The sequence below is a fragment of the Berghia stephanieae genome, chromosome 11 (genome assembly GCF_034508935.2).
Source record: "Berghia stephanieae isolate SIO BIC M18660-M18661 chromosome 11, UCSD_Bste_1.3, whole genome shotgun sequence".
In the NCBI taxonomy this organism is placed as follows: Eukaryota; Metazoa; Mollusca; class Gastropoda; order Nudibranchia; family Aeolidiidae; genus Berghia; species Berghia stephanieae.
In genome coordinates this window covers 43,507,112-43,521,833 of record NC_088370.1, presented here as the reverse complement: position 1 = coordinate 43,521,833, position 14,722 = coordinate 43,507,112, and the positions used below count along the sequence as shown (strand labels likewise).

Sequence of the window (14,722 nt, the reverse complement as noted above, 5' to 3'; positions counted from 1 at the left end):
AACGGCAACAAAGAAATTTAGCATAATATAATATTGATTGAGGAAGTCATTGATTCAGTGAAAGCCTTTACCCCGATGTGCCTATTACGCCTAAAGATTTGATTTTTTTTAAAGCAGCAACAACATCAAAAATCATAGTTACGATGGAGTAATTTGACATTTAAACGTGTGATTGCATTTAAGTAAACGGAAGAAAATTAGGTGATTTTAATAGCTGAATAAACGCGACTGCAGGCCTTCTTTGATTTTCAATTCAAAAATCGAGTCATTGTTCCGCTATAAAATTGGGTTATCTTTTTATAAGTACAACAAATGGTTTGTGACAATGATTGTCTCCCTTAGAATTGGAGTGTTAAATACCCCGGTGAACATTGCTCTGGTAGATTTCTAGTCTATCGTATCGTATTGTGAAAAAAAAAACAAATGGCATTTTAAAGGTTTTGCCAGACAACTCGTCCTTCAGATCTTGACCGATTAAAAAGACCCATCCTGGTAGAAACTCTCACACTGGGACATTGAAACTCTCACACTGGGACATTGAAACTCTCACACTGGGACATTGAAAGTCTTCACACTGGGACATTGAAAGTCTTCACACTGGGACATTGAAACTCTCACACTGGGACATTGAAACTCTCACACTGGGACATTGAAACTCTCACACTGGGACATTGAAACTCTCACACTGGGACATTGAAACTCTCACACTGGGACATTGAAACTCTCACACTGGGACATTGAAACTCTCACACTGGGACATTGAAACTCTCACACTGGGACATTGAAAGTCTTCACACTGGGACATTGAAAGTCTTCACACTGGGACATTGAAATCTCACACTGGGACATTGAAACTCTCACACTGGGACATTGAAACTCTCACACTGGGACATTGAAATCTCTCACATGGAATTGAAAGTCTTGAAAACAGTTTTGAAGTTTTTGTTTTTCTTTTCCAAAATGAGGATCATTTAAAACGATCGACATTTGAAGGACGAGTTTTCTGGCTAAAATTCTAAAAACACCCCAGATTCCCGGGATCCTGATAGCTCAGTTCGTAGAGCACGAGCTTCACAATCAAAGGGACGGAGGTCGATCCCGGATGAGGCGAAATTTTTTTTCTGACCACTTGTCCACCTAGCAGTGATTGGCTAGCTGGATCTATTAGATCTGGCGGAGTGTACTTTGTGGTAGTCTAGGGTCCTATCCAAAGGTAGCATGCAATTGCTATTGTCCGTTAACGCTATAGAAAGCGTGGTGAACTCCGGTTCCACGGGATTAATGGCTCGGAAGGACTGCGTCAAAATTCGGACTCAGTTTTTCGTCGTGACAAAATTCATTGTTGATAAAAGAATGTTCGTATTTAAGTTGGCATTGATTGAGGTTCAGGTCCTTTCACAAATCGTCGCTCTTCTAAATAATCAATACAATAAAATATTAGCCAAAATGAAACAAATATTTTAAAAATTTATTCTAATGTAAAAAAGAAGGAGATTTTTTTTTAAAAATTCCATTATTCGTCTTATAGGCGAAAATTGTCTTTATGGTCTATTCCAAGGAACGACTTTGATAACCCAGGCGTCAGCTGCAGTGCAGTGTCGCAAACTGAGCTACAGCGAGGTGACTTGCCCAAGGCCACACAGCGCAGTGGGTATTCAAACTCGGTACCTTTCGGGTACGAAACAAAAACCGTACGGCTGTGCCCCGCTGCCCGATGTAGCAGAAAAAAGCCCAGTTGAAGAAACGGTGGACACATCTCTATTTGTTTTTTTTTTCTCAATAAATTGAAGATATGAACTGTTATTTTCTTTAGATTTTGTTACAATAGAGAATAAATCTAACTATAAATGCTTACCAATACAACATCCTCTGAAAGATGATTGGAACATTCACACACACGCAAACACACACACACACACATACACATATGTAGCAGCGACGGGTGTGGCTCCTGATCGTTGCATGGCAGTCTCTACCGCAGCTGCTGCACACGTAGTTTGATTGTGTGTTTAGTGTTCGATTCTACTGCCTGTCTTTCCTCGTTGCTCTCCTGATCCTATCCTCAGACTTCTTTTTTCCTCCACTCTTCACCTCGCTTCACTCCATACCTCACCGTATCTCTCTAGCCACTGTGTCGACAGCAAGTGATTCCCATGTGTTTAAGTTGATGCCTGTCAATTTCATGTCTCGCTTGCAGACATCATTGTAAGGCAGAGCTGGACGGCCGGTTGGTCGCCGTCCAGAAGCTAGTTCACCGTACATGATGTCTTTGGGTCTGCGTCCATCGTCCATCCTGTATACGTGACCAAGCCATCTCAAACGTCGCTGACAGAGCATGAGATGCATACTGAGGGAGTTGGCTCTTTCTAGCACTGCATTGTTGGTGAATCTGTTCTGCCACCTGATGCCTAGAATTCGTCGTAGATAGTTTTCCAGGCGGTTCTCCTGTCTGGCATATGTTGTCCAGGATTCACTACCGTACAGTAGGCTACTGAGTACGAACGCCTGGTAGACTTTTGATTTTGGTGTTCAAAGTGAGATGGTTGCTGGTCCACACTCTCTTGCTCAGTTGTGCCATGACAGCAGCAGCTTTGGCGATGCGTTTGTCTAATTCTGCATCAAGTGAGAGGCTGCCGGTGATGGATGTGCCTCGATATGTGAAGTGATCAGTGATTTCTAGCTCCTCGTCGTCAATGCGAATTGCTGGTGTCGAGGGGGCATCCTGACACATGACATTTGTTTTCTTGATGCTGATCGTCAGCCCGAATTCCCTGCATGCGTAGAAGAACCTGTCCATCAGCCGCTGAAGGTCTTTTTTAGTGTCCGAGTCGAATGTCGTGTGTAAAACTTGGATCTTCTTTCATTCGTCACGTTGAACTTAAAAGAAAACCGTTACACGTCTTGTCACGCAAAATAGGAAATTAAAGTAGATGTCAAAAAGCTGGTTCCTATTTCATTGGAAGTGTAAAACCACTCTTCTGCTGTCAGAGTGATTGTATCTTATTTTCTAGTCTGAATATATGCTGGTCGTCAATACATTTCATCCATCCTCGCTGTTTTAGGTCCGGTAATCTAGGAATTTGCCTGTACATCCGGCTACTAAAATAATCATGCCACCTTTTTGTAATCTATTCATCATTGGTACTTCGAAGGATTAGTTACATACACACTCCCAAGCATTTAGGAACCAAACGAGTGGAGGCTTTGATGTTACGACTTTTCTTTCCTATTGTAAATTACTTTATTCCACATTGTTTGAGGGGGAGGGAGGGGTTCCACATTGTTTGTCAAAGGCGTTCTTTACCAAATCTGATCAACCAAAACTGTGAACGTTACGTGTGTTTGAAAATCTCATTTTTTAATAAACGGTGATTGGCAATTGTCGAATATTTTCCTTCTACTTCGCCAGTGGCAAGGTGGTAGTGTGGAGATAGATGGATAAGTACACATATATAAATATAGATGGAGAGATGGATAGATAGAAATTGATAGGTAGATAGATAAATAGATACACAGATAAGTAGGTAGATAGACAGACAGATAGATAGATATATAGATAGATAGATAGATAGATAGATAGATAGATAGATAGATAGATAGATAGATAGATAGATAGATAGATAAATAGATGGAAATTGATAGATAAATAGATAGATAGATAGATAGATAGATAGATAGATAGATAGATAGATAGATAGATAGATAGATAGGAGATAGATAGATAGATAGATATAGGTAGATAGATGAGATAATTGATAGATAGATATAATAGATAGATAGATAGATAGATAGATAGATAGATAGATAGATAGATAGATAGATAGATAGATAGATAGATAGATAGATAGATAGATAATAATAGATAGATAGATAGATAGATAGATAATAATAGATAGATAATAGATAGATAGATAGATAGATATATAATAGATAGATAGATAATATATAATATAGATAGTATAGATAGATAATAGATAGATAGATATAGATAGATAGATATATAAATAGATAGATAAATAGATAGATAGATAGATAGATAGATAGACAGATAGATAGATAGATAGATAGATAGATAGATAGATAGAAAGTATAATCATTTCAAGTATAATCATGATCATCTTCTACTATATTGTTCCGAGCATTCGCTCTCATCAGGAAGTGAAAGTGAAAGTAGATTGTTGTGTTTCTTCATGCTTCTTTGGATTCGTGGTTATGATGGTTCGTAGTTACATAAAATGTGTTTGTTTCTATGTCTGCATGGAGATGTTAGTTGGTTTCTTCTGTTGAGTGTTGCCATGTTCGGTTTTGTGATGATGAAGAATTTTTCTTCCAGGCAGAGATTGCAAATCGTAGAAAAGGGGGAGCACGGAGATGTTTTCCATGCAATGCTGTGTTGTATGTTTTTTTCTTTGATGTTCCAAATGTGTTCGCGTAGTGTAGTAGAATGTCGTATGTGTATGTTTCTGAAGGAAGATTTATGCAGGTTGTATCTGGTTTTGAATGTACACTCAGTGAGGCTAATGTATGTTTCTTGTTTTGGTGTGTCTGGGCGTGTAACTGTGGCTTGATAATACATAACGTTTTGAGTAAGGCAGTTGCCTTTTAGTGGGGCTTTTCCATAGCAAAATCTAACGCCTTCATCACTATCGAAGACCATAAATCGAACGTTCGTAACAACGTACAAACCCATGCAAATCACAAATCGGAAAAATAAGCAAAGAGATTTTAGACAGAATCAACACCAAAATCATCAAGGAAACCGAATTCAACCAATGGAGAAACACTGCTGAATTTATCAACTGGTACAGAAACACAAAAAACAAACAACGACAAAATGCAATCATCTCGATAGACAGATAGATGATGATGATGATGATGATGATGATGATGATGATGATGATGATGATGATGATGATGATGATGATGATGATGATGAAGACGACGACGACGACGACGACGGTGATTTTTTTTTATCCACCCAGCAGTAAGTGGTTTGCTAGGTCTGTTAGATCTGACGGAAAGTACTTTGCTAAAGAGTCGAGTCAAACCAAACGGGTACCAGTCTATTGCTATTGTCCTTTTCACAAGAATACTCTCGGATTTCGAGGGCCTTACGTCTCTGAAGGACTTCATAGGGGACGGAACTCGCACGGTCGGAACGGATGAGGACGTCTTTAGGGGTCGACCAGGCATGTTGATATCGTCCTCTATCGATTACCTCCCGTTCTATTGATGCCTTACGTCATACCGTCTCTAATCCCCGCAATTCTCAACATGTCTCCCTGGCCATTGAAGTAAGTCTGTCGATTATCTCCCTTTTTATTGATGCCTTACGTCAAACCGTCTCTAATTCTCCACATGTCTCCCTGGCCATTGAAGTAAGTCTGTCGATTATCTCCCTTTTTATTGATGCCTTACGTCAAACCGTCTCTAATTCTCCACATGTCTCCCTGGCCATTGAAGTAAGTCTGTCGATTATCTCCCTTTTATTGATGCCTAACATCATCTCTCTCTCTCTCTCTCCCTCTCTCTCTATCTCTCTTTCTCTCTCTCTCTCTCTCTCTCTCTCTCTCTCTCTCTCTCTCTCTCTTTTCAAGTACCAGACATCAGTGATCTTGGTACGCCATTCTTCTCTCTGATCAGATTACCTTAGAAAACTAATATTACTCTTCTCTTTCTTTGTCACCCAGCTGTTCAAGCTATTCAAATGTATTTTTCATGGTCTACCTTTACTCTTTTTACCTTCTTTCTTTTCTGTGAGAGCAAGATGTTCAATACATTTATGTCGATTTAGGTGCCCTAAAAATTGCATTTGTCTCTTTTACGTCATACCGTCTCTAATTCCCACAATTCTCCACATTTCTCCCTGGCCATTGAAGTAAGTCTGCCAATTACTTCCCTTTCTATAGTTGTTGAACGCCATTCCCTCACCTTCCACAAAATTATCTACGACGGCCATGAAGTCACTTTGCCGACTATTCAGAAAGATATTAATATGTGACCAGTCGTCTGCATTTGGTTTTATGTCGAGATGAAATATTATGGGTTCACACCCCCACTGCCTCAACACCAACATATGAAATAATATGTGCGGGAAATTAAAAAGTTTTGTGACAATTTTTATAAACTTTGAGTTTAATGTCTATTCTCAATTTTGAAGAACAAACCACGTCTTACAATTCGGAAGAGCCAAAGTTCGTATTTCGTAACATTCTCATTGTAAATTTGCTTTTTACTTATCTTATATATCCCAACATAATACCGTGCTCGGAGTTGGGTCACATATTTTCTTTAAATACAATCTAATATCAAAAAACCCAATCTATACATGAAAATCTCAATCAAATATATCAAAACCCAATCTACACATCAAAAACCCATCTACATATCAAAAACCCATCTACATATCAAAACCCATCTACACATCAAAACCCAATCTACACATCAAAAACCAATCTACATATCAAAACCCAATCTACATATCAAAACACAATCTACATATCAAAAACCCATCTACATATCAAAACCCAATCTACACATCAAAAACCCATCTACATATCAAAACCCAATCTACACATCAAAAGCCAATCTGCATATCAAAAACCAATCTACATATCAAAACCCAATCTACACATCAAAACCCAATCTACATATCAAAACCCAATCTACATATCAAAAACCCATCTACATATCAAAACCCAATCCATATATTAAAAACCCATCTACATATCAAAACCCAATCTACATATCAAAACCCAATCTACACATCAAAACCAAATCTACATATCAAAAACCCACTACACATCAACCATCTATACAAACCCAATCTACACTATCAAAAACCCATCTACATATCAAAACCCTAAACAACCATCTACATATCAACCATCAACCAAAACAATCATATCAAAACCATCTACATATCAAACACACCCAATCTACTAAAACATCTATCAAAACCATCTACAATCACCATCCAAAACCCATCTACATATCAAAACCAATCTACACATCAAAACCAATTCTACATCAAAACAATCTACATATCAAAAACCCATCTACATCAAACCCATCTACACATCAAAACCCAATCACACATCACAAAACCCATCTACAATCAAAACCATCTACATATCAAAACCCATCACAAACTATCTAAAACCCAATCACATATCAAAACCCAATCTACATATCAAAACCCAATCTAACATCAAAACCCCATCTACATATCAAAAACCAATCTACAATCAAAACCAATCTACACATCAAAACCCATCTACAATCAAAACCAATCACACATCAAAACCCAATCTACATCATCAAAAACCATCTAAACAATCATCAAACCATTCAATCAAAACCCATCTAATATCAAAACCCAATCTACAATCAAAAACCCAATTACAACATAAACCATTACATCAAAACCAATCTACACATCAAAAACCCAAAACCATCTACATATCAAAACCCAATCTACAATCAAAACCATCTCATCAAAACCCAATCTACACATCAAAAACCATCTAATATCAAAACCATCTACACATCAAAACCAATCTACATATCAAAACCCAATCTACATATCAAAACCATCCATACAACATCACTCAAAACCCATCTACATATCAAAACCCAATCTACATATCAAAACCCAATCTACACATCAAAACCCAATTACATATCAAACATTACAATCAAAAACCCATCTACATATCAAAACCCAATTACAATCAAAACCCTCTACATCAATCACATAAAAACCCAATCTACATATCAAAACCCAAATCTACAATCAAACCACACTCAATCAAACCAATCTACACATCAAACACCAATCTACAATCAAAACCCAATCTACATATCAAAACCATCTACATATCAAACCCACACCACACTATCAAAACCATCTACATAATCATACAATCAAACCAATCTACACATCAAAACCAATCTACCATAAAAACCAATCTACATATCAAAACCCAATCTACACATCAAAACCCAATCTACACATCAAAACCCATCTACATATCACCCATCTACATACAAAACCAATCTACCATCAACAAACCCAATCTACATATCAAAACCAACTACAATCAAACAATCTCAACAAAACCAATCTACATATCAAAACCCATCTCATATCAACCACTACATCAAAACACCAATCTACATATCAAAACCCAATCTACACATCAAAAACCAATCTACATATCAAAACCCAATCTACAATCAAAACCATTACATATCAAAACCCATCTACATCAAAAACCCAATCTACATATCAAAAACCCAATCTACATATCAAAACCCAATCTACACATCAAAAAACCCATCTACACATCAAAAACCCATAATCAAACATATAACAAACCCAATCTACAATCAAAAACCAATCTACACTCAAACCCAATCTACAATCAAAACCCAACTCACCAAACCCATCTAACATATCAAAACCCAATCTACACATCAAAACCCACTCACTATCAAAACCCAATCTAACATCAAAACCAATCTACATATCAAAAACCATCTACATATCAAAACCCATCTACACATCAAAACCCAATCTACACATCAAAACCCAAATCTACACATCAAAAACCATCTACACTATCAAAACCCACTACAAACCATCCAACAAACCCAATCTACCATCAAAACCCAATCTCATATCAAAACCCATCTACATATCAAAACCCAATCTACACATCAAAACCCAATCTACACATCAAACCAATTACAATCAAAAACCATCTACAATCAAAACCATCCACATCAAACCCTCAATCAAACCAATCTACAATCAAAACCAATCTACATCAAAACCCAATCTACACATCAAAACCCAATCTACAATCAAACCAATACACATCAAACCACTCATATCACAAACCAATTACAACCCACTCAACACAATCATCAAAACCATCACATACAAAACCAATCTACAACAACCATCTAAATCAAACCCATCTACAATCAAAAACCCAATCACAATCAAAACAACCCCAATCAAAACCCATTCACTCAAACCACTAAATCAAAACCTCTACACATAAAACCTTCAATCAACCAATCTCACATCAAAACCCATCTACACATCAAAAACCATCTCTAACCAATCAAATACCATCTACAATCAAACCATCTACACATCAAAACCCAATCTACACATCAAAACAATCTACACATCAAAAACCAAAATAAAAACCATCTACCATCAAAACCATCTACATATCAAAACCAATTACCATAAAACCCAATCTACACATAAACCATTACATCAAACCATCTACATATCAAAACCATTACCTATCAAAACATCTCATATAAACCCAATCTACACATAAAAACAATAACACAAAAAATCCAATCGCATATAAAAACACAATTATCATTATTAAACAAAAGCAATTTAAATATCGAGATTAACATACCGGTCTTGATGATCCGTTACAATTTATAAGAAGAAAAAAATAGGTTTGAAATATCCCCTCAACTAACAAGTAAACTGCCGTACTGTGGTAAAATTTATAAGAAACACCAGGTGGTGAGCTTTTTTCTACTTAAACCCTGACCAAACGGTTAAAAATAAAGAAAGTTTTGGATTTAGATCTACCAGACCAGCCCTATCCATACCTGAACTACGAGAATTCGAGGATGGAATGACAGACATCATCCGATACATAAAATTCAGACAAATCAACGACATCTTCCAAAACAAACTAAAACAAGACATACGATCAATACATCAACGACAGATTCCAAACCAAACTAAAACATGACATACAATCAATACATCAACGACACCCTCCCAAAATAAACTAAGACAAGACATACGATCAATACATCAACGACACCCTCCCAAAACAAACTAAGACACGACATACGATCAATACTTCAACGACACCTTCCAAAACAAACTAAAACAAGACATACGATCAATACATCAACGACACATTCCAAAACAAACTAAAACAAGACATACGATTCATACATCAACGACACATTCCAAACCAAACTGAAACAAGACATTCAATCAATACATCAACGACACCCTCAGAAAACAAACTAAGACAAGACATACGATCAATACATCAACGACACCTTCCAAAACAAACTAAAAAAGACATACGATCAATACATCAACGACACCCTCCCAAAACAAACTAAGACAAGACATACGATCAATACATCAACGACACCTTCCAAAACAAACTAAAACAGACATACGATCAATACATCAACGACACCTTCCAAAACAAACTAAGATAAGACATACGATCAATACATCAACGACACCTTCCAAAACAAACTAAAACAATACATACGATCAATACATCAACGACACCTTCCAAAACAAACTAAAACAAGACATACAATCAATACATCAACGACACCTTCCAAAACAAACTAAGATAAGACATACGATCAATACATCAACGACACCTTCCAAAACAAACTAAAACAAGACATACAATCAATACATCAACGACACACTCCCAAAACAAACTAAGACAAGACATACAATCAATACATAAACGACACCTTCCAAACCAACTAAGACAAGACATACGATCAATACATCAACGACACCTTCCAAAACAAACTAAAACAAGACATACGATCAATACATCAACGACACCTTCCAAAACAAACTAAAACAATACATACGATCAATACATCAACGACACCTTCCAAAACAAACTAAAACAATACATACAATCAATACATCAACGACACCTTCCAAAACAAACTAGGATAAGACATACGATCAATACATCAACGACACCTTCCAAAACAAACTAAGACAAGACATACGATCAATACATCGACGACACCAATGTTTATGTCACCGCTGACAAAACCACAAATTTCTACAAGCTCACCCCTAAGGAATACACACATTTACTTGACAAAAATATACAAGCAGAGTACAAGAAACAAACACCATCTACGACACCTGACATTACAGCAGGAGACAAAAGCATTGCCGAAAACCTACAGATAAGTGACGGAATAGACACCACAGCAAAATCTAACGCCTTCATCACTATCAAAGACCATAAATCAAACTTTCGTAACAACGTGCAATGGCGTCTCTTAAACCCATGCAAGTCACAAATCGGAAAACTAAGCAAAGAGATTTTAGACATAATCAACACCAAAATCATCAAGGAAACCAACCGAATTCAACCAATGGAAAAACACTGTTGAATTTATCAACTAATACAGAAACACAGAAAACAAACAACGACAAAATGCAATCATCTTTGATATCTGTAATTTCTACCCTTCAATCACCAAAACCCTTCTCCTCAAAACAATACAATTCGCGAAAACTTTTGACATCACCAAAAAAGAATTTGGCCAGAAAACTCGTCTTTCAAGTATCAATAAACTCAAATAACCCTCATCTTGGCAAAAACTCTCAAACTTGGGACTTTCTTTGATGACTTCCTTAGTCTCAGGTTTGAGAGTTTTTGCCAAGTTGAGGGTCATTTAAGTTGATCGATATTTGAAGGACGAGTTTTCTGGCCATTTTTTTAAAATTCGAGTTTTTCCACAGTACGACAGTAAACTGTCCAGCAACCCTGACACTGCCAGACTTTGCAAGAAGAAAAAAAAAACAAATTTAGACCTGAAAAGTCGTCCTTCAAATATCGATCAATTAAAACGATTTTATCAAACACTCCAGACAGTCCCAGGTTTGACGGCAGAGCTTTTCTGGACGTTGCGATACACAAGTCCTTCAATCGTGCTATCAGGTTGATGATACAGAGGGAATTGTAACATTCACATAAGCAAAACTGGTTTCTTTTGCCTGACAAGGTAGACATACGCTTTTATATAAACAGTGCGGCTATGTGGTCTAGTTGGTATGACACTCGTTTTCGGATCGGAATAGGCTCTTTACTCACATTCTCTCACCGTACTCAGGTGTAAAATGAGACCTGGTCGTTAATAGCTTTGTTTCTGTCCGAAAAAATTGTAATATCGCCTAACTGGCTTCATCTCTCGTCCTATATTTTAATTGTTACTGTTGGCCAGGGACCCCTTGTAAAGCGCTTTGAGCACGTTTAGTGGATATTGCCCTTTATAAAAGCCCAATGTTGTTTTTTTAAATGCTCAATTTCATAATGTACACAAAATTAGCAACGTTGTTGCCCAATACTGTTATGCTTAGACAAAGCAAAGACGATTGTCGATTCATGTGTCATTTGCTTATAATATTTCTAGTCTTCTCTAACGTTCTTCTATCGTTCTAACATTGGCCATTTTTTGTGTCTAACAGTACATAATAGCAGTTCTCTTTACGTTCATTCATTTACGTACAATACAGTGTTTTAGTTCAACAGGCAACAAACAATCATTCATATATTATAATATCTCAACATACACCTTCCCCTTTGCTCGTTTTTGCATTGGTGTGTAACATTTTAAGAGACAAGAAAACGACAAGTGTGAGTTAAGATGTATTTTTCAAACACAACTGCCACCGCCATCTGGTTCAGTCTAGAAAAACAGGAAGAGAAAATTCTAAGCGACGAATTGTTTGAACTCCTTGAAAATTTCATCCATCCAATAACGTTCCTGTTGGCTTCCTTCGGTCTTGTCACTAACGTCATCAATATCCGTGTATTCTTACACCAAGGAGTCAAAAACGATAGCACCAACATGGGCCTTCTTGCTTTGGCCGGGTTCGATTTCTCCTATAGTCTATTGAACACCCCTACGTTCTTATGTTACATTCTTACCCATTTCCACCAAATGTCGGAATTTCTAGTTTGCCAGACACACACCAAGTACGTCATGTTTCTGGCCATGGCGTTTGGCTACTGTAGGAATTGGACGGCCGTCTACGTGTCTTTAGAGAGAACCTTGTGTGTCATGATACCTTTAAAGGTCAAGCTACTTCTCCGACCAAAAGTTACTGGCGTAATCATCATCTTCATCTTTATATTTTTCTTCTCCTTTGAAATCCTCTACATGACGTCAACAACTATTTCCTGGGGATTTGATACAAAATTGAATAAAACAATCTCTTATTTTGAAGAGAACTCTTTCGCAAAGAAAATCATTTCAATCTATTTCACATTGGCAAACACAATTTTAAACTCCGTTGCCATCGTTGCCGTTGCCATCAACACATCCATTATGATTCTTAAGCTGAATGAACTAAAGAAATGGCGAAGTAAAAACACCCATACGGCTAGAATGGAATACCCCGGTTCTGGCGGGGACGGACAGGAAATGACGAAACATCCAAATCCAAACAAAGCCATGACATCGAAAGACGTCGAATTGGTGAAATCTGTGACGATGGTGACCTGTGTATTCCTGGCCTGTTTGTCAATCAGTCACATCCCAGCCACCGCCATTTTGATTTTGCCTAACTTGTCATTCACAGGCGTCAACCAGAATATATTGATCCTGGCCCACGGCCTTTGTATTCACTTCAATCTCGTCAACGCATCGACAAACTTCTGCTTCTTCATCCGGGTTTCCAGTCGCTACAAAGAGGCCTTCAATTCTGTTTTTCCAAGATGTGCTCGGAATAAAAAAGAATTGTTTGATGCAAACACATCTACGGCTTTTACCGGATATTCCCGGAGTGAAACGGAACGTCCCTGATCACCTCCTGATTTATCCAGAATTTTCTGACAAAGAAAATGAACCCAAAATCTCCTTAGCTGATCTTATTGGAATTCTAATTATAACAACTTGTTTGTTTTTGTTATTTTTCTATCAATTGCAACCCATCGTCTCAAAGCACTAGGAGGTCGGGATGACTTAGGCCCAGGAAATTCTATTTATAGACGACCATGAAACTCTGGGTTCATTTCTATTCCATACGACGGGGACACAATCCAATGTCTTCATCTTCCTTGGAGACAAAAAGTTCAAATTGAAGATTTAAATTGCCTGTCTTGTATTGAGACAAGGTTTAAAGTTTGTATTTTTGTCATGTTCATTGTAAAGTCAATCTTCATCGTAGAAGAGTGGTTTGCCAAAACTCCCTAACTTTGTTTTTGCTATTTTGAAATGTTGAGGATTATTTCCCCTACAATTTCTCATTTGGTCTATTATTTTACAATATTTAAACTTCAAATTCACACAGATCTAAGGAAATTCTTGTGCCAATTTGTGCTTAAAATAAAGTTTACAGTTCAATTTGTGTAATGTTTGGAAAATCTCAAAAAGTAGAAAAATCGACTTATCGAGTTTGGGAAACCAGTCTTCAATTCAATATGTAATACCGTATAGAGATGGTGGACCATATTCAATGACGTTGTGAATCCACTGAAACATGAAAACCGTTTTTCAGTGACATTGTTTGGTATAAATAAATGGTCAGACTCAAAGATGGCCGACACTTCATCCAGCTTTGCCATTTCATTCAAGGCCACATCATCATCGATAATCATTGGTCACCAACAAGTTTTAACTGGAGAATTTTTAACTTGAGAATGCATATAGCGCAATATCCACTTAACGCGATCAAGGCGCTTTACAAAGGATCCCGAGCCAAAGAACAATAACGCTTAACATGCACGACGAGACATGACGCCCTTTATGCGATATTGCAACTTTTTTTTTTAAACATAGACAAAGCTTTTAACAGCCAGTACTTACTTTACACCTGAGTACGGTGAGAGAATATGAGTAAATAGTCTTTATCCAAGGACTCAACTTTGCACCACTCAGA

At 37.2% G+C, this 14,722-nt stretch overlaps 1 protein-coding gene across 2 annotated transcripts; it reads left to right on the top strand.

Annotated features, from left to right (window-relative positions):
• Positions 1 to 321: 321 nt before the first annotated feature.
• On the top strand, positions 322 to 14,387 carry LOC144957173 (uncharacterized). 2 transcript variants are annotated; one of them, XM_078888203.1, is made up of 2 exons: positions 322 to 379; positions 12,356 to 14,387. In XM_078888203.1, the coding sequence occupies exon 2, from the start codon at positions 12,487 to 12,489 to the stop codon at positions 13,645 to 13,647; it is 1,161 nt and encodes a 386-aa protein (XP_078744329.1). In that variant the 5' UTR covers positions 322 to 379; positions 12,356 to 12,486; the 3' UTR covers positions 13,648 to 14,387. The 2 variants fall into 2 exon arrangements, with proteins under 2 accessions (XP_078744329.1, XP_078744330.1); XM_078888204.1 differs by having other exon boundaries at positions 327 to 379; positions 12,308 to 14,387.
• The last annotated feature ends 335 nt before the right edge of the window (positions 14,388 to 14,722 follow it).

Bases quoted from the DNA above. Each gene is read 5' to 3' on its own strand.
- LOC144957173 (XM_078888203.1), top strand. From the start codon at position 12,487: ATGTATTTTTCAAACACAACTGCCACCGCCATCTGGTTCAGTCTAGAA.